The sequence below is a fragment of the Pseudogymnoascus verrucosus genome (genome assembly GCF_001662655.1).
Source record: "Pseudogymnoascus verrucosus strain UAMH 10579 unplaced genomic scaffold scaffold_21, whole genome shotgun sequence".
Lineage (NCBI taxonomy): Eukaryota > Fungi > Ascomycota > Leotiomycetes > Thelebolales > Thelebolaceae > Pseudogymnoascus > Pseudogymnoascus verrucosus.
In genome coordinates, this window is record NW_017263672.1 from 268779 (window position 1) to 290695 (window position 21917).

Here is a 21917-nt window from a genome sequence, read left to right on the forward strand (position 1 = left end):
TGTTTACTCCTGTATACAGCATTGTGACCAGTAGTTTGGTCGTTATATAACGTTAGTATACCGTTGAGAATGCTCTGTGCTTTGGACACAGACTGATCAGTCAATAGAAAAGCGATACCTCACATTTTTCTACTCCTGCTTGAACCAAAGCCAGGTTGCGAAATTCCCATTTCATGGCTCGAGTATCTAAACCGAGGTCGATCTGCTTTGAAGTAGTGGACTTCTCGGCATGGATCTCAAGCGTGGACTTTGGATATGCTCGTTGGGAGATATCAAGCCTTATTACTCTCCAGAGATGGCAGCATACCAGCCCAACCCCTTGATAAGTTACAGAACCATGGCCCCCTTGCAGGACGAACATTCTTATGAACGCCCTGCCTGCCGTTTCTCGTCATACCACTTCCACTCACACGACATTAAACCTCGTGGCAAGCTAATCCAGATATGCGAGGGAGGATCTCCGTTTGATGATGCCTGTAGCCGCCTTGTTCGACATGGGGACGGCAGAACGCAGCCGGGAAGGTTCGTCAGGTTTGCTACCTCGGGATTCTTCCCTCCCCATTTTGTCCTGTTATTTTGATATCTCGTTTGCTCTTTCATGTTGTGTCGCTGTTGATTCTCTATTTCTACCAGACCATCTGGAGAAACCATCTTGTAGTGAAAAGCTGAGTCCCCTTGGACAGCAGCAAGATGCAACTCTATATGCACCGTGGCCACGTGTGGAGGATGCGGGCGCAGATTGCATGCATGATTATGCTTCTAGAAGGTCTTGCTGCAGCGACGCCTACAATAAATCTCCCTTTGAACTCTCAATTTCCTCCAGTTGCGCGAGTCTCAGCACCATTCAATTTCACATTTTCCAAATCAACCTTTTCTTCAGATAAGGTATTGACCTACGCTTTGTCAAATGCGCCAAGTTGGCTGTCTCTCGATAGCGCGACTCGAACTCTCTCCGGCACACCGCCAGATTGGGCTTCTGGTACATCGCCGACCCTTGATATTATTGCTACAGACGGGTCTGGGTCCATCTCCATGAGGTCAACATTGATCGTCTCGACACGTAAGGCGCCAGAAATTACGATGCCAATTGCAGCTCAATTACAGTCTCAGGGTGCCAACACTGCACAGAACTCGATTATATTCAACTCGTCGTCTCGGTTCAGCTTTAGCTTCAGCACAGGCACGTTTACATACCCCGTCGGCAGAAGCACGTTTACATACTTCGAAACCCCATCTGCCATCGGTATGGCTGCAGTTACAATGGACAACGCGCCTCTGCCTCCGTGGATATCTTTTGACAACTCCACACTGACATTCTTGGGAGAAACACCGGACTCGAAGGCTTTAACCCAGCCCCAGGAGCACTTCGGAATCCGCCTTATTGCGTTAGATGAACCTGGATTTGCTGGAGCATCAGTGCCTTTCTATATCACGGTTGAAAATCACAAGCTTGAGTGGGTTGTCCCGGCTTTCGAGATGAAAATTTTTGTTGGAAAACCATTTGAATTCAAGGCTCTCTCCGGGAGTCTGAAACTGGATGGCAAAGTAGCAAACACAGCGGATATTATATCCGTCACTACTACTAAGGTGCCTTGGCTCGAGTTCGACAATACCAACTATGTTCTATTTGGGACCCCGCGGGAGCGACGGAAAAGTGCATCGCCGCTTGATGTGACAGTTTCGGCTCAAGACAGATACGGTGGAACTGCGACAGCCGTCATTCGAGTAACACTTGCAAACAATATATTCTTCGACGGCGACATTGCCTCAATAAACGCTACTATTGGCCAACCATTCTCATACAGTGTTAGCCAGGTTTTCGTCGATTCAACTGCTGTTGATATCGGAGTATCGATTTCCCCACAAGTGTCATGGTTATCATTTGATTCAAAAGCTCTTGCAATATCAGGAGATGTTTCCAAATCCGCTGAGGAATCATCAATTAACATAACCATGGCCGCGACACCCAAATTAGCTCTGTCAAACACAACTCCGGATCTTAAGTCATTTACGATAAATGTCGTTTCTCAGCCTTCCAGTACGTTATCTGGTGTTCACACGTCAGCAACAATTGAGACTGAAGATTCAACAGTAGATTCCAATGGTTTAGAAGCCACGACAGCCCCAACTGGCAATGCCTCAAGACACGGTTTAACTCGAGGAGAGCTTGCTGCGGCTATCATCTTGTCTATATTTGCAGTGATTTTCATGGCTGGAATTCTGTTGTACTGTGGGAGACGACAGCGGAATCGCTTCAAACTGTCGGACACCATAGTACCTCTATCAAAAAGAGCTATCTCAACACCAAGGCTTCAGAAAAAGTTCTCAATATTGGGCCTGAATGGGAGTCCGGGAAGCTCCCATCCGGGTTTGAGAGCGAAGGCAAAAAATTTGAATAAGGTTACGTTTGACAACCCGGATCCATTCAGTACAAAGTATCCTAGCGCAACCGTTCGACAATCTGCATCGTCCTCCAAGTACTCCGACGAAGTATCTCCGCATCTCAACGTGGGTCATAGTGGCCACAAAGACTTCTCTCGTCCATTTCAAGGCACAGGCGGGTCTGCAAACTCAATCGACGATGACCCCGATATCTTAATCATTCAAAACTTTCCCAGAGAATCTGAGGGAACCAAATCTCATGGCATCACAGCAGCTCCCTCTGCAGTTCGCACCAAGGGCGGTACATATTCATTCCATCCCTATCGCACAACTCCCGGGGCATCACCCAACCTCGAGAAAACCCCGGAGGCGACATGCGCAACAAAGATGAAAAAATACCGCGCGCACAAACGGCATCGAACTCCCAGCGATCTAGGCCCCCTTCCAAACACCCCGAGCAAACAGTACAGCAGTACTGGTCTCCAACGCACAGGCTCAGAACGCAGCACCAGAACAGTCCAACCCTGGAGCAAAAAAAATCGCGCCAATGGACATAACCACAGTACATCGGTCAACCCCGTCGGCGAGAGCACCTGGGAAAGCACCCCAGGCAGTCCGATCAAAAGCTCCGCCGCTCGTCCACGCAGCAGTTTGAGTGTCGTCACCGAATCCACCGATGTGCTTTACCTAGACCACCCCTCCCCTACGACTACAACGAATGACAGCCTCCCATTGACATTCAACTCTGCTTCGCCATTCACTCAGCCCCTGCAAACCTTTCTCGACATGGCCTACTCCCCACCAGGTAGCAACCTAGGCAATAGCAGATCATCACTCTCGCAATTACCCAGCCGTCGTACTACTGGATCAAGCCCGTTCTTCAGCGGCAGTCACCGCACGAGTGCACGAGTTCAGTCGCGCGGCAAGATGCTCTTCGGCACTGACAAGGAAGCGGCAGCGAAGATTAGCAGACGTCAGGCGGTGCCCGAGCCGTTGGCACTACGGAAACTTGCGAGGGAGGAGAACAAATTGCAAGCTTTGCAAGATCCAGAGCTAGCGCAGCTGCTGGATGGGCTGGGTGGTAGCCGTATCGATCCCGCGATTAGCTCATATGCAGGCTCGATCGAGATGACGGAAGATGGCACGAAGCGCTTGATATCCTTCTTGGCTTCAGTAGATAAGAGGAAGAGCTGGGTTAGCGATACAGACTCGAGGAAGTCATTCAGCGCGTGGGATTTTGAGCAAGAAAAGGAGGGCCCAAGTGAGGCCCCTACCGGGATGCTGCAGAGGTTTAAGAGCTACAGGAGTAACGTCTCGACTCGCTCCAAGACGACGTTTAGGGGGCAGAGCATCTGGCTCGGCAACGAGGATAAGGATGCGCGGGGGCCAACGTTTATGGAGCAGATGGCTTCGCTGGAGTATTGTGGGGTGCTGTTTGGAAGCAACCCTGATAAGGGGGGGAGATGGGCTCGGAGCCAGTGGTCTGAGAGTATAGGGGGTAGTTCTAAGCGGTTGTCGACACCCTTGAGCCCGAAATCCTTTGAGCTGGGGATTTGGGGGAAGAGAGATGGGAATGATGGTGTAGGTTCTGTGGTTGTATGAGTATGATACAGGGGTTTTGGGGGTGTTATGCAGGTTTAAGTTTTGTATTGATTGTCAGAGTTTGAACCCTTTTATGGGAAGGCGGATGGGGACTGGGGGCTATGGAGTAATGATGAGGAGTTCAAAGGCACTAATTAATAGTCAAAGGGCAGTTTGTTTTTTGAGGTAAATTATTTTAATGTTCTATTTTATTTTTGAACGGATTATAATCATTTGTCTCGGCCCAACAAACCAAGACACCATTTATTTGTATTTTAGAAAAAGGCAGTAGTATGAGTTGTATGATTATTACATTTGCTTCTCTTTCTGAAGTTCAATAAATCATTGTGGGTGGCTATATCATTTTCATTGTGCGATATTCGTCTCACTCAAAAGAGGCACCTGACCACTTCCATCTAATTTGTCCCATCGGTAACAACGACTGTCGGTAATTATACCACACACAAGGTGTGAATACCAAGTACAGATTAAAAATAGGTTTCTCCTCCTTGTGAGGTAAGCAAGGCGCAGGAAATGCGGTGTCTAATGCGGCGGCGTCTGATGCGGCCGTCGGTGTTGCCGCCGATGCGGCCGCTAGCGTATTTCGGACGTAATCATGGAGATAACCTCACGTTTCCAAACACCGGTGGCAACGTCAGAAACCACCAATTCGGCTTTTATGCTGTGGACTCAAATAGTTGAGATGTAGGAAGTATATATAATGGGGTTGCTTCTCCTTGGCGGACACACTCATCATCGCAACGGCATTTAAGCATCATACCCAACTAGTTTCAGCAACCCTCAAGGTGACACATTGTCCGAGAACTCTGCTGCCACATATAACTGACTTCTACTGTCAGGTCTTTAATATCTCTTTTGCTACAATGCCAGGAAAACTGCCTACCCGCCGAATTGGCCGTGACGGCCCTGAAGTGCCTGCTTTGGGCCTGGGAACCATGGGTCTCTCCGCCTACTACGGCACGATTGACGACGACGAGACTCGCTTCAAGTTCCTCGACCGCGCTTATGAACTCGGAGCTACGTTCTGGGACACTGCAGATGTGTATGGAGACAGCGAAGAACTAATCGGGAAATGGTTTAAGAGGACAGGGAAGCGCGATGAGATCTTTCTTGTTACCAAGGTGCGTTGTTCATGCCTTCAAAGCGGCATCATCACATTTAGATGTGGTGAACATGTCAACTAATCAGTCTACAGTTTGGCAACCGAGTCCCAAAGGAAGCACTGGCAAGCGGCAACGGGATCGAGGCCATGAAGGCCAGAACCATCGACAGCACCCCCGAATACTGTCTCGAAGCCTGCGAGCTGAGCTTGAAGAAGCTCGGCGTGGATTACATCGACCTCTACTACGCCCACAGAATCGACGGCGTAACACCCATCGAAAAGACCATGGAGGCATTAGTCAAGCTAAAAGAGTAAGTTCACTCCCCCCCCAAACCCCTATTCACATCCACTCCCAGAACTCAATTTAACCCCTTCACAGAGCCGGGAAAATCAAGCACATCGGCCTCTCCGAACCCTCCGCCGCCACCATCCGCCGCGCCCACGCCATCCACCCCCTCGCCTGCGTCCAGATGGAATACTCCCCCTTCAGCATGGACATCGAGTCCCCCACCACCAACATCCTGCGTACCTGCCGCGAGCTGGGGATCTCCATCGTAGCCTACTCGCCCATGGGCCGGGGTTTCTTCACCGGCGCCTACCGCTCCCCCGACGACTTCGAGATCAGCGACGTGCGGCGCGCGCTCCCTCGGTTTGCGCCGGAGAACTTTGCCAGGAATCTCGAGATGGTGGATAATCTAAAGCGAGTGGCGGAGAGGGAAGGGGTGACGGTGGGACAGCTGACGCTGGCGTGGTTGTTGGCGCAGGGGGAGGATATATTGCCGATTCCTGGGACAAGGAGGATTGGGAATTTAGAGGAGAATTTGGGGGCGCTGGAGGTCAGATTGAGTGAGGAGACTGTGAGGGAGGTTAGGGGGATTGTGGAGGGGGCGGTGGTGGTGGGGGAGAGGTATCCGTCGACGGGGTTGAAGTCGATGTTTATTGATACGCCGGAGCTGTGAGGGAGCGTTGGAGGGGGGAACGCTTGTATCATATAAGCTATATCACTGGTAATGTATTGAAACACTAATAATATCATTTGAGTAAACCGTTGCCGCCGTTACCCCTCGTTAACGTTGGAATGTGATCAAGCTATGAAGTTTTTCATCCGTGTTTTGGATATAATTTGCACAGCATTTATTCACATTCCCACCCACCTTCTATTCCATATTCTGATACATAACTATGATCGACAACACAATATATGGCAGCATAGCATATCTATAATACTAACATTGTGATAATCCTATGCTATCGCTGTGTTGTGCCGAAAGAGGCACGTTGTCATGGCGAAACAGAGTCAGGGGCAGAATCAGGAGTAAGAAAATAACATTAATATCAATATCAGATATAATCCGTACATAAAAAACCCACAACAACACAAATTTAAGCTTATAACAACAAACAATGGCATCATGACCCAAATCACCTAAATCGCTCATCTGCCCACGATAATCTCAAGGCATTTCCTCATATTACTAGGGGATTCGCAATATCACTCCGCAACACGGGACCCTCCTCTATGTGGAGCCAAGAAAGAGCCCACGATATCTTCCCTACCCTTACCGACAATCATCACCCGCTGCCATCAATACAACGCTGACCCCCCCACCGCCCGCCAACGGGCAACGATAACAACGATTACATGCTACTGTAGCATCGTGAGATAAACTCGGTCCTCGGAAAAGCAAAATCACGAAAAGCTCGATATCAACCCAAGGTGCCAGCCATACCCGGCAGCCGATCCCTTAAAAACCGGGACCTCATTTTCAATCGTTTGGGTCGATGACCCTTTGTTTACCCCCCCACGCCCCCACCCGATCGCGAGGGACCTGGGAGGATAACGTTCGTGGCTGCTGCCCAAGCTCACGCCTTAAATTACGCAATGGACAAAAGAAAAGATAGCACGTTCACGATAGGCTTCCGTGAGGCGTCAACTTATCGTCTCTGGGTCTATCCCCGAGGAAAAGCAACAAGCAGCCCATCCATCCCAGGGACCAAACCAGCCAGTCACGAGACATTCATCACGTGTATCTGTACTCACCTCCCAGCACTCATCCCGCGCCGTCCCCTTTTACCCTCCGACTCCGACACCCCCAATCCCAATCCCACCACCCATCCCCCGTAAGCCACTCATCCCCTCTCCCCCACCCCAACGCCTCTTCCTAACTCCCCGACCCCAATACCGTCCCTCCCTCCCGTATCCCCATCCCTTCCATCCGTCCACGCAATCCAATCCAATCCCAATTTACCCAACCCGCCCCCCCCACGCAAACGCCACGGCGGAGCCCGTATCCCCTAAACCGACCCAGCAACACCGCCGCGCACTACCCTCGCAGCACGTCCTGGGTCGGGATGGCCTCCGTCTGGGCGGGCGGAGGAGGCGCACAGAGCGCCGCGCGCCACGGCGCGCTGCGGTGGGGTGGGGCGCCGGGTTTCTGGGTTGCGGCTTCCCCTCCGAAGGCCGCGGGGGCGCTAGGATGGAGGGGGCTTAGGGGGGGACAGGCGGGTTACATAAGTTGGTGTATACGTACAGTAAGACGGGAAAAAGGGGCGGGGACGGGCTGGGTGGATGCACAACTCTCGACTCGACTCAACTTGGTCTCTCGGGCGGCTGGTCGTGCATACGCGGTGCGGCCGTTAGCGATTCATCCTCGCACAGGATCTCGAACAGGGAGGAGGTGAGTTATGATGTCTAAGCAATCAATGCTCTGTTGAGGGGGCCGGGGGTGGATGGGCATTAGAATCGTACTGTACGTAGTTTGATGCAGCACAGGAATGTTACGATTTGAGATACTACACGGGGAGTGGGGATTTTATTTTCAATGCGAATCGGGATCTTGGAACACGGATGCGGGTGCATGACCAGGCATGAGAAAGGAAGAGGCCAGGCGGCGGCTGGTTTGTGCGTGCTGGAAACCGCCGCCTGGGCCCCGTTGGCCTCGCTGGTGGTCGCTGGAGAGCTGCATTCTTATGCAAGGCAGTTGTGCGCCGGTGCGTCGGTGGGTAGTGCAATGCCGGCATTTCCCCCCGAGTTGCATATTCGTACTATTATTATTATTGTGCACTAGCTGACTACAATACATACTCGTGTGCGCGAAAAGGAAGTGTGGAGATTTAGCAAGCCAAAAACCCCCCTGCCTAGCCCTTCCCAATTCCCGAAAATCCTGAGGCCCTGCTGCACGCGTCGTCGCCACAGCTTCGAGACACGTGTGGCGCGCAAAAGACACACTTTTCTTGAGATCGCCGTCGTCGTCGTCGTGACTGACACGATTTGCGATCAAACCGCGGTACGGTCCACCGCCATCCCCTCTCCTCCGCGCAATCTATCTGGCTGGTTCCTTGTCCAAATCCACTTGCCGCTCTGATTTCCGCCACCGGGAGGGAGGGAAGGGAGGGGACGGCGATTGAGTGATTTGGTTTGCTCCCCCGTCCATGATCCGAGCCACGGGGGAGGGATTGATGGAGCGAGTTAATTTTGCGAATTTTACTCTAGTGACACCCACCTGGGTACCGTACCCGTCCCCGTCCCTCCGTCCCATCCTGTGGCTTTCTTGCCCTAGCTAGGCCGCCGCTAAACCCGTGTGGTGTCCCCCTAAGGTCCCCTCTGCTCGGAGCGGGCCCTGAGTTTGTGTAGCGCTATATTTCAAATCTTACTACTACGGCTGCTGCTGCTGCTACCATCGCGGTCGGGTCGCGGGTGTGGGGAGAGGGGGGACACTTTCACGGCATATTATGGATTAAGTATTAGCACAGGAGGTAAGGTTGAGCAGCGTAGGACGTATTGGGGTGGGATTGCGAATTCCCTCGCGCAAACCCGCGATAGTTTAACCCAAGACGAGCAGCCCAGTCGGCAACCCACATACGCGCTACTGCAACCTCCGAGAGGGATTTGCGGCACCTACCTCACATCACAACCTTCGTCCTCTAGCAAGGACAGCTCGGAGCCCTAAAGACTGGTCTAATTTGGCTTGTGGGGAACGAACGCCGCCGAGAGGGTGGAGAAAGGAAGGTGCTTGGGATAATCGGGACACCCAGGTTGCGCCTAGCTTCTTCCCTAGCCTAGCACCTCGAGACCGCCGCCGCTGTGGTGGTATGGTGTGGTGCCCCTCCACCGCACCGGTGGCTGGGGCGCCGTCGTCGTGGGAGGGGCGGCGCGGCGCACTAAAAGCCACACTGGACCCTTCAACGCGGAAGCGAAGGCTCATTGGGGGTTGGGGGCAAAAACAGTAGTACTACCCCCCCCAGCCCTTCCCTGGGCATTGCGAGCACGACGACGTTATCGACGACGCCACTGGAGTTAGGGAGGTAAGGATACTAGGGAGGTTGTTAGGGCGGGTTTAGCTTCGGCGGTGATGGGTCGAATGTATACACATTGCCGGAGCTGGCCGGTGTGGGGAACGGAGCAGGAGGGGGAGGAGGAGGAGGAGGAGTAGGCCTGCCTACTTTTTGATGACCCCTCTTGCGTGCTGTAGTGATGCTCCACCGATTAACCCGGCAACCGAGATACCAGAATGCGCTGGGGATGCAGCGGAGTGGGCTTGGTAAAGTTGCTGGGAGAGGAGGGTGTGGGATGGGATGTGCGCGATGTGCGCGATAAACTGCAACTAAGGCTATGATCTCTTCCCTCTTCTCTGTTTAGCTGGAATCTCCCTCTCTCTCTCTCCCAGAAGGTAGGTTAAGAGCGCCCCACAACACGCTGAGAGCGATTTTCATGTGTCGGGGTTTCACCGATGGTTAAAATAACAACTGACTGGGAGAGCTAAGCTAAGGTAGATCCGCTGTGTGGAATGGTGGGCAGGAATAGTATGGTTCCCATGAGGGGAGCACGCTGTCTGTTTGTCGGCCAGAAGGGGGCAGAAGGGAGGGAGGCCCTTTTGGCGGCGGGTTTTCCGAGATTGGGCGGAGGGGTTTCCGTTCAATATCCGCAACGGTTTATTGCGCTCTGGCAGCCGTTACGCCTTGATGATCCCGGCTAACAAACGTTGTTAATATGGATGATATGCGATCAGATGAAGTGGCATATACATCCGTGAGTCAATGCGAAGGAAACTTGAAATGTGTGGTCCTACGTACGATTACGTAGATAGCAGGGGACAACTCACATCCTCATGCCTTGGATCTACCTATGGAGGGGTATGGAACAGCAACCAAGGTTTACAGTTTTGGTTATCTGAGAGCTTGCTCCGTGTTCCGCCTGTCTGTCTGTCTGTATCAGGACGAGTATGGGGAAGAGACATACATGACATCCGAGAATGGTACTGTACATCCCTGGAGTACTACCTTACACCGAATGGGGGGAATAATCAGCGTCTAAGAGCACGACCACGGCCCCGTCTGGCGTGTGATAGCGTCTAAAGCGCGAAGAGGTGCTCGACCTAGCTAAGCCGGAGATCCAGCTCAACTAGGACAAATCGGCGAAGGTAAGTAAGCTCGAGGCTAGGTCCGCCGGTGGTGAAGCTCGATATTGCCGTAGTATTCCCCTTAGTAGGGTCCATGGCACGACCAGACCAGACCAGACCAGACCAGACCATAGCTATAGTCGCAAAAGCTAATTGACGACCATCGATTAATTCGAGGTTTATTTCGCAAAATTGACATGTGTTGCGTGATACGGAGTATTGAATGCAGCCCAGCCCCCATTGCCTTCGTGTTTCCGATTCTCGTCCAAGTCTGCAACGCGTTTCGGTTGGAAACTCAACCCGCATTAAGTGATGCAGAATTAGGATACATGACATGACACACGGGCCATCTCCCTTTTCTTTTTGCCTCCCCCCCTCCAAAAAAGGGTAGGTTTTTGGTAAGTGCGCTGCGCAAGACCAGCCCCCAGTCTGTGAGTTCGAGTCTATGGTGCATGAGGGAGCGGGAGGGGGGAGGCCCGGTTATGCACAGCGCAAGCACGGCGAAGGGGCCACGGAGGCCTCAAAGCAACAAAGCAACGATCACTTTGCGATAGGTTGCCGCTACCCCAATCGCTGGGAAACTAGGCTAGAATCGGTGGGTGCTTGGGTTAATATTGTCAGACTGCATGTGTGTGTGAACCACCACCACCACAGGGCTAGGGATTACATATTGGATGTTGAAAAGCATTTTGGGTCACCCTCCGAGCCGTTGTGACGTGACTGCGGCTTCATTGACGGCGGAGAATCCCAAGTAAGGAAATGGACTACAGGACCAACGCTGCGCGTGGCATCCTGCTTGGAGTCCACGTGTGAGAAACTGCCGGGTATAGAGATTCATGCTGTAAAAGTATCACTGGCATCATTTGTAGAAGCAATAATATGCCGCCATTCAGCACCAGCTGGACAGTAGATCCTTTCGATAGTTCAGCCCGACGTGATGAATGAAGCCCAAAAGTCTCACAGGAATAAGCAGAATTGAGGGATTTCAATTGAATTCCCCACGAGAAATAAGAAATTTGATGGTGACAGTGCCTCAAACCCACGAGAACATGCTGCGTTTCGCAGTAGTGCTGCATATGCTGAAGCCATTCCAAACACGCAACGATGGGGTAAAAAACTGCAAATGGACTGGACAAAGCTGGCAGAGCTCACATCCGGATAGCTCCAATATTTTGAAATGCCTAGAATGGACGCAGTACGTAAAGTTGGCGCCAATGAAGAACCGCAGTCACATGTAAGCAAACGACACATTTTGGCGTGATAGTGATTAGGCCACAACGCCTCAGTGCGGTAGTGGTGTGACGGTATGTGATATGTATCTGCCCCCCGCGTCTCTCCATCAAAGTTGTGCAGGGGGCGGGGGGGAGCATAACGCCAAAATAGGTAGGATTTACGGGGATGAGGCTTGACCGGAAGGAAGCCGGCTCCCTCGCGCGCTTCAAAAAACCCAACAAACGGCACTAAGAGGAAAGGAGAAGTCGCAAAGCAACGCATGGATTGGGGCTAATCAAGTGTTCACGATTCGAGACCGTGTCTCGATCCGTTGTCTTCAGCAAATCGGTATTCTGCGACCTGGAACGTTCTCGAGTATCGTCGAGAGCTGAGGAGTGATACATTTCTGTACGATGAAGCTGCAGCAGTCTCTGTGTGGGCTGGGCGATGCGGCTTTGATTCAACTGGGGAGGAGGAGGTGACACGTCCAAAAGAGGCACCCTGGGGGACACAGCCTGGCCCTTTGTGACGGCTGGGCTCTCCGAGCTCTTCGTCGTTGCCTGCTATTCCGTGGCTGCAGGTCCCGCGAATCAATGATGCGGCCAAAATTGAGCTGCGAGTTGAGGCACAATAGGCACATTGCTAGCTCTGACGAGCGGCAAATCGCAACTGGTGGCGGCCTCTATCACAGTGGCCCAGCAGGGATACCCATGGTGTGCGCAACAGGGCAGCTCTTGACAGAAAAAACCCCACCATTTGTGTGATTCACGGGGGGTACAGTAGCAGGGAGATTTGGCGTTGGATGGATGCTTGCTTGCTCGCTCGGATTGCCTTCTGGACCAGTTTGGTGGTGGTGGTCTATTCTTGCGAGTCGGAAGGGAGGATCGCCGAGGAGTGACGACGGAACATGACCGCATTGAAGGCGCAGGCGCATTGGCTGTCGCGTCTTTCTGCTTGTTATCTCCTCATGCGACACGGTTCACAGCGATCCCGGAGCTTCGAAACTGACGCGCCCGGCCCATGGCCCATCAAAGCCGCCACTCCAAGCAAAAAAAGAAGCTGGTGGTAGCTCATGGACGCGCAGGTGGTAAACAAACCGGTCTCGTACAGTGAAGCAGTGTCACAATGAATGGGAATCAGAGAAAAACAGGAGACATTACTGGGGAGCTTAATCGTGGACCTCCTGGGGGTCCCTCAATCGAGCCAGACTCATTGGATGAAATACCGTTGGTCTGATCTATTTTGGAGAGGATCTTTTTTCTTTCTGGTGCAGTGCATGTTCGTCCTAGTGGTGGAGAGGAAGGGGGGAGGGGGGAAGTGTTGCAGATGATCTCGGACACGCTGTGTCTGAGACTCAAGGACGCCTTTTGTCTGAGAAAAGCACAGAGCTATAGAGGGCTGCAACGCTCTTGTCGCGGAATACTAGTCATGATCCCTAGAAAGTAGGGGACTTCGTGGAGATTTGGCTTCGGGGCGGGGGGCCAGCTGGGGAGCTCCACCACACACGACTATCACGACTATCAGGCCAAGGCCAAGCCATAACAGTGCTAGGGTTGTTTTTGTTGGTTGGTGTTGGTGCTGGGTTGGAACGGAGTGGCCCTTTTTACCCAGTAATCCAGTAGAGTATTTTGGAGGATGCAGGCTAGGAACGCGGCGGATTTTTAGGCTGGTGGAGCTCCCTTCCTTCTTGCCCCGAAGTGCTGGGTCGGTCGTTGTTTACGCGGGATGGAGGGAGGATGTACACACGCCGCGTAACTTCCCCCCTCGTACTTTCGTAACTGAATTAAAATTATGAATTGTACAGGATAACAAAGTACTGTTCTACGAGAAAAGAAGATGGCTTTATAAAACAGTAATCATCAGTAAGAGAAACAAAAGTTCAACCGCGTTTTTTTTATTACTCTCTGTTGTGTTTGAGGTTTTGTTATTTAAATTTCTTTCTCTTCATACGCGTGTAGTCTGTTCCGTCTCAAAGGTTTTGCTTACCTGAATGCTCGGACGGAGAAGTGTACAGATGGGGACGAACAGGGTTCGAGATTCAGTAACAAAAGGTGGTTGGGGGGGGTGCTTGGGGGTGCCTGAGGGTGCTGGGGGTGCTGGCTGGGGTGTCAGTTGGGGTACTGGGGTCGCTGGGGGTGCTTGAGGGTGTGCTGAGGTGTGCTGAGGGTGTGGTTGGAGTGTGCTGGAGTGCGCTGTAGAGGGGAGGGGAAAAGAAACAAAGGGCTCTCAAACGGCAATTGAATGGGGTGTGTGGGTGGTGTGTGTGGGTGGTGTGTGTGGGTGTGTGTGGGTGTGTTTGAGGGGAAGAGTGTAGAGTGTACATGGTGTTGTGTGTGTTGTTGTGTGTGTGGATAAGTCACTCAGTCGGTATGTGGAGGGCAGCGGGAGGGGAGTGGAGGGCAGTGGAGGAGGTGGTGGCGGGTGTGCATTACATTATGTTTTGTGTGCACAGGGCGATTTCCGTCCTTTCTCTCCTTTGTGTATGCATGCATGTACCTTGCACCCGCAGCTTGCACTGTGAAGGTACATGCACCACACCTACACCTCCGGCTCTCTACATCCTCCTCTGCCCTCTTTCTGCCCTCGTTCTGCACTGGACCATCACTCATCTCAGGTACCGTGTGTCCTCTCCTCTCTGTACCTCCGAAGCCTGCATTGCATGTTGACTCTCCCAGCACAAAAATTTAATTCTCTTCACATATCGGTCACATTTCTCTTTCTGGATGACTGAATGGATGGGATAGCTGTACGTGTGTCGTATGTGCGACATTCAGCACTGCTGCATTTTCTTGTTTCTTGATTTATCTTGATTTTCGACTGTCCTCACCTTAAGGAGAGATTCTGCCCCATTATAATCGCGTTTCTTTCTCGCGTTTCTTTCTCGCGTTTTTTTCTCTTGAAACTATAGTAGTGCGTGTTGTGTGTGCGTGTGTCCTCTACTAGATCAGAGACCCCCAGACAGAACTGATAAACAGATAGATACAGATTACAGACAAGATACAGACAAGAGATACACAAGAGATACAGATACACACAAGAGATAAACAGGAACAGGCCCCCCAGGAACCACCACACGAACCACACACGAATAACGCGAACCAGAAAACGCCATTTCCTAGGCAAAAAGAGGATCTTCCGCCGTCTATCTCCATCTCCACCAACTTATCCACGCACGCTACAAGCTATCCCCCACCCACTCCTCCTTATTTTCACAATCACGCTCTCCACGACAATAATAGCAAAAGAGCAAAGAGAGTCAATTTCCACCATCCATCACACTTTCACCACGCTACAGCCACACTACGCCAAACTATTCTAAGGTGAGCTTCCCAAATATCCCAAAATCCCTCCTCCCTCTGTTGATCCTCCAGTCCTTCAATCTTTCCCCACTCCCCTTATCCTCCCCTCGTCCTTTCCCTCACCATCCCTACTCATCCCTCATCATCCCTCATCCCTGTGTCCTTCTTTTACTCATTGCAGTATAGTTTCTCCGTGCGGGTGGATACAGAACAGAGACCACATTACGGAGCCCTCGCCGCCCTCGCCCTCGACAACCCCAACCCCTGCAACCCTCCTAACCCTCCCCCTACCCTGCCCGGCCGCCCACAAAACAACCCTGCCACCCTTAGCTCCTTCCAACCGTCAGAGCTTCACGATTCATCCGAGACCTCCCCTCTCTCGTACATACCGGCACCCAAGGCATTGGTTTCTTGTGCAGGCATTCTCGCCCGTTGCTCACACAATTATTGCGGACCTCCTTGTACTTTTTTTACGGAGACACCCTCCACCACCCTCCACCACCCTCGACATCCACGACATCCACGACTCCACGTCCTTCCACACTCTGCGGGTTGCTCCTTTCCTTATTAGAAGTACTCTGGGCCCGTGCCAGTTGCATAACCAACTTTTCTGGTCCTCCCTGCCCTTACTTTGTCCTGATATCCTGTTTCGAATCCGACTCGACGTCTTCGTTATATACAAATCTTCCATTATTACTTTTCGATCAAAAGGACAAGCTGGTATTGAACGAGTCGTGTGCTAAGCAACAATTCGGCCGAGCGTTAACAAAGAACGAACAATAAAATTTATATCAGTTAGGAAGGGTCCGACTTGGTATGTGACCATACCTTCCCCTGGCCCTCCCTCCCGCCGCCATTCTTCAGCACAAGACTTCTTCGACGACCAATGCAAGACAAAGAAAAGCTTTGATAGCTAACGGTCTATCTTTATATACAGTATCCCCTGGAGGTCGAACAACTTGAACGATTCCAATTACTTTCAACAACCCCCACAGTGACAAACCGGAACTGCATCAGTGCTCATGGTAGTTTTCGAACTTAGACCGTCATGGCGACTATGAGAGAGCACTCGGAGCGCAGCGCACATGTGGCACCTCTGCACATTCACAGGGGCCATTATTCCGAGTCGAGTGTTGATATGTCCAGCAACAGTGGCACCGTCCGACACAACGACAACGCATCCGAGTATTCTGGATACAGCTGCACACAAATAACACCGCCAGCAACCCCCAGCGCATACGACGACGATGTGACGATGACCGAGATGGACTACCCGCGGCCAGTCTTCCACAACTATCTGCGTGCGGTCTATCCATTCAACCGAGCTGAGAGTCCCTTGGAGCCGGCAGTGACTTTGCACCTGGACAAAGGCGATGTGGTGCTTGTTTACTCCATACACACCAATGGATGGGCAGACGGAACTTTACTTCTCGATGGCGAACGGGGATGGGTACCAACGAACTTCTGTGAGAACTATGAGCCTGAGGAGATGCGGAGTCTTCTGAGGGCGCTTATCAGCTTTTCGGATCTTATGAAGAGTGGTATCACAGCCGACGATGAAATCTTCAGCAACCAAGAATTCATCAAGGGTATCATTGCTGGTGTACGACTACTACTGGTTCGTATATCTTGTGTGTTGTTGTCTGTGCCAGCATGCTAACAAAGTTGTGCAGGAGCGATTAAACTGCCTGACAAGGGACTCGCCTTTCGTCTTGAGCAACGATATCGTTCGCCGGAGTCGCAGGTCTCTTCTTTCTGATGTCTCGTCTCTTGTGAAGACATCGAAGCACTTGCAAGCTTATCGGGAACATATGTTCACCATGACCGAGCCAGAGAATATAAGCCAAGGTATCATCGATGAGATGCTACTGAAAGCATTCAAGATCGTCACACGAGGTGTGCGATTTCATGATGCTTGTTTGGCTGATATGGAGTCACAATATACGTTAAACAGAATTACCTCGTTGACGCGAGAGCTTTATGACCCGTCGACCCCACCTGCCGACGCGACGACCTTCCAAAACGCGATGTCGAGAGCCAGCGCGGGGTCCCGCCGGGAATCACGTCGCGTTTCTACGGGTGCTGCTTCGAGGGAGCAGGCGGCCGAGGAACAAACAAAGCGACAATCATTCAAGCGATCGTCCAGCGTTTTCTCCCCAACCACAAGAAACTCTAGACGCCAATCTTCGATGCAATTGAGTCGCCAATCTCTGTCGCATAGATTGTCGACCGCGGGGCAGCATCATGATGCGCGTCGCCAGAACTATGTGTCTGGGCTACTTGGCTCGACACATGAGACATTCATATCGTGTCTTGGATCTCTGGTGGGCCGCCTACACCTGGCCAATGGCTCGAACGACCTTCTCATCAGTATACGTCAAGCAATTGCAGCTGGGAAGGCACTGGGTACCATCATTGAATTACTATGCGCCCGCGATGTCCGCGGTGAGGCCGCGCTCCAAGATGTCAGAGATACCATGTACCAATGCATCAACCAACTTGTCATCGCCGCGAGAGAATGTGTCAGACCAAGTAGCTCTGATGGAGAAGACAACGTTATACTACAAAAGGATCACGACTCTATCGAGTCTGCGGCCACCGGTTGTGTTGTTGCTGTTGGAGAGTGTGTTGACAGGGCGAAGTCCGTCATCGAGATCGTGGGCGACTTCGAGCCCGAGCTGTCTGCATTAGGAATCGATGTCTCAGCCTTCGCTGCTGATGTCGCGACTGATAACAACCCTAGAATTATCGAAGAATCTACTTTAGAAGAACCCGCGAGCCTACCGCCTCCTCCACCGACTGGCTTCGACTTCGAAAAGACTCTCCCACCATCCGTTGCTGACATGGAGAAACCTCTACCATCTTTCGTTATCATCGACCAGGAGAAGCCTCTCCCGCTTGTTCCTGAGTCGGAAGCCGAGACTTCCGACGACGCGCAAATGGGTCTCATTGGCACGGCAAAGACCACTTTGGCGCCCTCGCCTACCTTCTTACCCGCTCTTAGACTCGAAGGCCTAATGGGTGGCCTACAACTACAAACCTCAATTCCCAGCAATGATTTACTCTCTTCGCGCTCAGATAGCGTCGCTACCTGCACTGGCTCGCCCAGTACATATATGAGCAGCCTGAGGGGCTCGGAAGCCAGCTTGGTATCGCAAACCTCGACTCGTGCGACGACTCCCGAATTGAGTTGTTATCGCCAGAGCCACCAGAGCCACCAGGTATCGAAGTCAATCAACAGCATCTCGGAAAGCCAAGCCACATCTGCAGATGAGCGCGAGGACGATGAATCAAGGGTGCTGGAGAAGACCTTCGCACATGAGCTGATCTTCAACAAGGAGAGACAGGTTACTGGAGGATCGCTTCCAGCCCTGGTTGAGCGACTAACCTCGCACGACTCTACTCCCGATGCTACCTTCGTGTCAACATTCTACCTTACATTCCGCCTCTTCGCAACACCAATCACATTCTCTGAGGCTTTAATCGAGCGCTTCAACTACGTCAACGACAGCGTGCACATCGCTGCCCCAGTTCGCCTTCGCGTCTACAACGTCTTCAAGGGCTGGTTGGAGACTCATTGGCAACATACCGCAGATGAGGTCGCCCTGCCGATTATCCGCTCATTCGCCGAGACTACACTTCTATCTGTTCTGCCGCAAGCAGGACGCCGGCTATCAGAGCTGGCCGAGAAGGTCGCAGCGATTGAGGGGCCAATTACCCCGCGCCTTATCTCATCTATCGGCAAGACGAGCACATCGATTGCCCAATATATCTCACCGGATACGCCATTACCGGCACCTATCCTATCTAAAAGCCAGATCAACAGCCTCAAGACCTGGAAGATGGGTGGAACATCTCCATCTATCCTCGACTTCTCCCCCGTTGAGATGGCTCGCCAACTCACCATCAAGGAGATGAATGTTTTCTGCACCATTATGCCTGAGGAGCTACTTGCTTCGGAGTGGATGAAGAAGTCGGGATCGAACGCAGTCAATGTGAAGGCAATGTCCACTCTCTCGACTGATCTGTCCAACCTCGTCGCCGATACCGTTCTCCAGTCCGAGTCGGATGCGAAGAAGCGAGCTGTTATCATCAAGCACTGGATCAAGATCGCCAACGAGTGCCTTATCCTCAACAACTATGACTCGCTCATGGCTATTATCTGCTCGATCAACTCCTCCATGATCACGCGCCTCAAGAAGACCTGGGACATGATCTCGCCGAAGCGAAAGGAGATGCTCAAGGTTCTCCAAGACATTGTCGAGCCAACAAAGAACCACGCTGTCCTGAGGCAGAGACTGCAAGGCCATGTACCGCCTTGCCTGCCATTTGTTGGCACCTACCTCACTGATCTCACCTTTGTCGACATGGGCAACCCGGCTACCAAGCAACTCACCGGCACAGCTGGCGAGAAGGGAATGGCTGTCATCAACTTTGACAAGCACACCCGCACTGCTAAGATCATTGGTGATCTCCAGCGATTCCAGATCCCATACAGACTTGCAGAAGTCCCTGAGCTTCAGGAATGGATCCAGGCGCAGGTTATCCGCGTGAGAGCCTCCAACGACTCGAACAACGTTCAACAATACTACCGCAAGTCACTCCTTCTCGAGCCACGCATGACTCAGAAGACTTCCCCAGTCGACTTCCAGGGCGCCTTCGCAGCTCACCCCACACCCATCCTCACGAAGGAGAAGTTCGACCTCTTCTCGTGGGCACACACACGCGACAAGCTCGCGTTGACACCAACACCTACCAACTCTTGATTTTCATATTACATCATTCGACCTCACCTATGATCCTTCTCTCTTTGATACCCAATATTTGTATAGCGTTTTAGCGATCGGGGTTCCCCCAAAAACGGCGTTTGCGGAACCAAAATCTTTTCAAACATCACATCACACATCATCACACATCATCACAACCATATCACGACACGGCACCTACACACAAGGTACCTGCACAAAATCCCGAAGCACTCACACGTTTAAACGGCCTCGGCACTCTTTCTAAAAGCACCGGCGGCACATTCGACATCTTGTCATTTTTATACATTGTCCTGTGGACAATCAACTCTGTACTGAACACCAAAATCTCCTTCGCTACGGCCAACAACAAACAACACACTCGCGCACACACTACTACTACCATTTTCATTATTACTCCGCACCATCCCTCCCGGCGAGGGGGTAGGGGGGATGGGCGGATGGCGGCGGGGGGAGACGAATAGGGAAAAAGTCTTGTATGTATTCGTTTGGGTTGTATGTACAGCATTAGTTTCGCCCCGGCCGGGGAGCCGGGGTTGAGTTTGCATATGAAGACTCTTTTTATCTCATGAACCGGGCTCGCAGCCTGCTGGAAAACACTGGATGGGGATAGGGAGATGCAAAACGCCAGAAGGGGGCGAACAGGAGGTGGTGGTTGTAGATAGACAGAGACTACTTGGGCGTCGCTGCCCATCGCTTCAATGCGAAGAAAGAAATATGACCTGTTAATATCTCACTTTCACATACATATGCCTATCTATTGATTTGATTGATTGATATCCCGTGCCATCTGACTTGAAATTCTGTATTCTGTCCTCTATCGAATTTAACCAACCATGACTATCTATCTATGACTGTTCATCATCCCATCCCCATCCGTCCACCCACACACACCCTATTCCTTCCCCAGAAACCTGGAAATCATTTCCCCGCGTTTTCCAAGGCCAGGTCATGCCAGATCATGCATACCGCGACCTGAGACATCTGCACCGCGCCCGACTCGCCGGTATCCTCTCCTCCACACACCAGTCTGCTGCACCTCTACACACACACCACTGCTGCGCGCGCATCTTTCATGCACCGCTCTCCCAATCCCGCACCACCTCCGCTGCGCCGTTAACCTAGATCAGCGCGCGCCACTGTGGTCACCACTACTGCAGCCGCCACCGCACCACTGCACGACCACTGCAACGACCGCGCAATCGATCGTCCATCGACCCAGCGCCGCCCAGCCCAGCCCACCGCCCAGCCTAGCCTTTTCACCCCCCGGCCGTCCCGCCCAGTCCACCCCGGGCTGGGGCTGTCCCAGACATAAAACGATCGCCGTGTGTGTCGTTCACATGCATGCGACGAGGTGAAAGTGATAGATAGCACTGCAGCACGGGGAGTCGGGGAGCTTCGGCAACGCAGCGCGCTGGTATGCGCGTTGAGCTCGATGGGGAGGGTGGAGAAGGGGCGGGGGGACGTTGGTATCGCGCGCGCGTTTGGTGTTTATTTATGCAAGACTTGACTTTTTGTGGTTACTGTGGTATAGGATGGGATGGCGATGGGATGGTGGGGGGGAGGGGACACGTGATGACGTCGTTGTCGCGGTGGGTTGGTCCCACAAACACGGGATTTTTGGAGGCTGCAAGCAGCGTTACTGGAGATGTTGGATGGATATGGAGGGGTAGATGGGGGGGAATAAACAGGCTTCGTTGCGTTGAATCCACAGAGCAACGCGGTTCGTGTTGGGAGAGCCCCTCTATCGCGAAAATCCACAACCGCGTTGAGGTCGCGATTATTTCTCATACTACTGTTGATAGTGTAGGAGGAGCCTCACGCGCGGTTTTCGCGCCCCACACACACCGAAGCTACGAGGCCAGGCCCGCCGCCCGCTCCAAAAACCGGGCGCTGGGAATTTTACTAGGAGTTTTGGTTCGGGTCGGTTGGATTCGGCAACGGATAGGATAGGATAGGATAGGGTTAGTTCGAGAAGAATGTGGGACGGCCTTGGGATAGGTTAGTGGCGCAGAGGTAAACACTACAAAGGGGATATGGTTTAGTGGTATAACGCTTCTTTAGCATAGAAGAGGTCCGGCGTTCGATTCGCCGTTTCTCCAGTGTTTGATTGAATTGCTTCGGCAGTTATTTTTTTGTTTTTGTTTTTGTGCCG

At 52.2% G+C, this 21917-nt stretch overlaps 3 protein-coding genes and 1 non-coding gene across 4 annotated transcripts; all 4 read left to right on the forward strand.

The window, feature by feature from the left end:
* Positions 1-690: 690 nt before the first annotated feature.
* VE01_04180 (uncharacterized protein) lies at positions 691-4252 on the forward strand (the record flags this gene model as incomplete). The annotated part of the gene is made up of 1 exon (XM_018273656.2): positions 691-4252. One exon carries the CDS (start codon positions 691-693, stop codon positions 3982-3984), a length of 3294 nt encoding a protein of 1097 aa, XP_018130499.1. The 3' UTR covers positions 3985-4252.
* Positions 4253-4618: 366 nt separating this feature from the next.
* Positions 4619-6045, forward strand: VE01_04181 (uncharacterized protein; the record flags this gene model as incomplete). The annotated part of the gene is made up of 4 exons (XM_018273657.2): positions 4619-4769; positions 4824-5105; positions 5180-5397; positions 5466-6045. The coding sequence occupies exons 2-4, from the start codon at positions 4848-4850 to the stop codon at positions 6043-6045; spliced, it is 1056 nt and encodes a 351-aa protein (XP_018130500.1). The 5' UTR covers positions 4619-4769; positions 4824-4847.
* Positions 6046-14780: 8735 nt separating this feature from the next.
* Positions 14781-20503, forward strand: VE01_04182 (uncharacterized protein). The gene is made up of 4 exons (XM_018273658.2): positions 14781-15017; positions 15183-15810; positions 15934-16614; positions 16670-20503. The coding sequence occupies exons 3-4, from the start codon at positions 16045-16047 to the stop codon at positions 19760-19762; spliced, it is 3663 nt and encodes a 1220-aa protein (XP_018130501.1). The 5' UTR covers positions 14781-15017; positions 15183-15810; positions 15934-16044; the 3' UTR covers positions 19763-20503.
* A 1288-nt stretch (positions 20504-21791) lies between these two features.
* VE01_04183 lies at positions 21792-21864 on the forward strand (the record flags this gene model as incomplete). The annotated part of the gene is made up of 1 exon: positions 21792-21864. It is a non-coding gene; the product is annotated as a tRNA-Ala (tRNA).
* Positions 21865-21917: the final 53 nt, after the last annotated feature.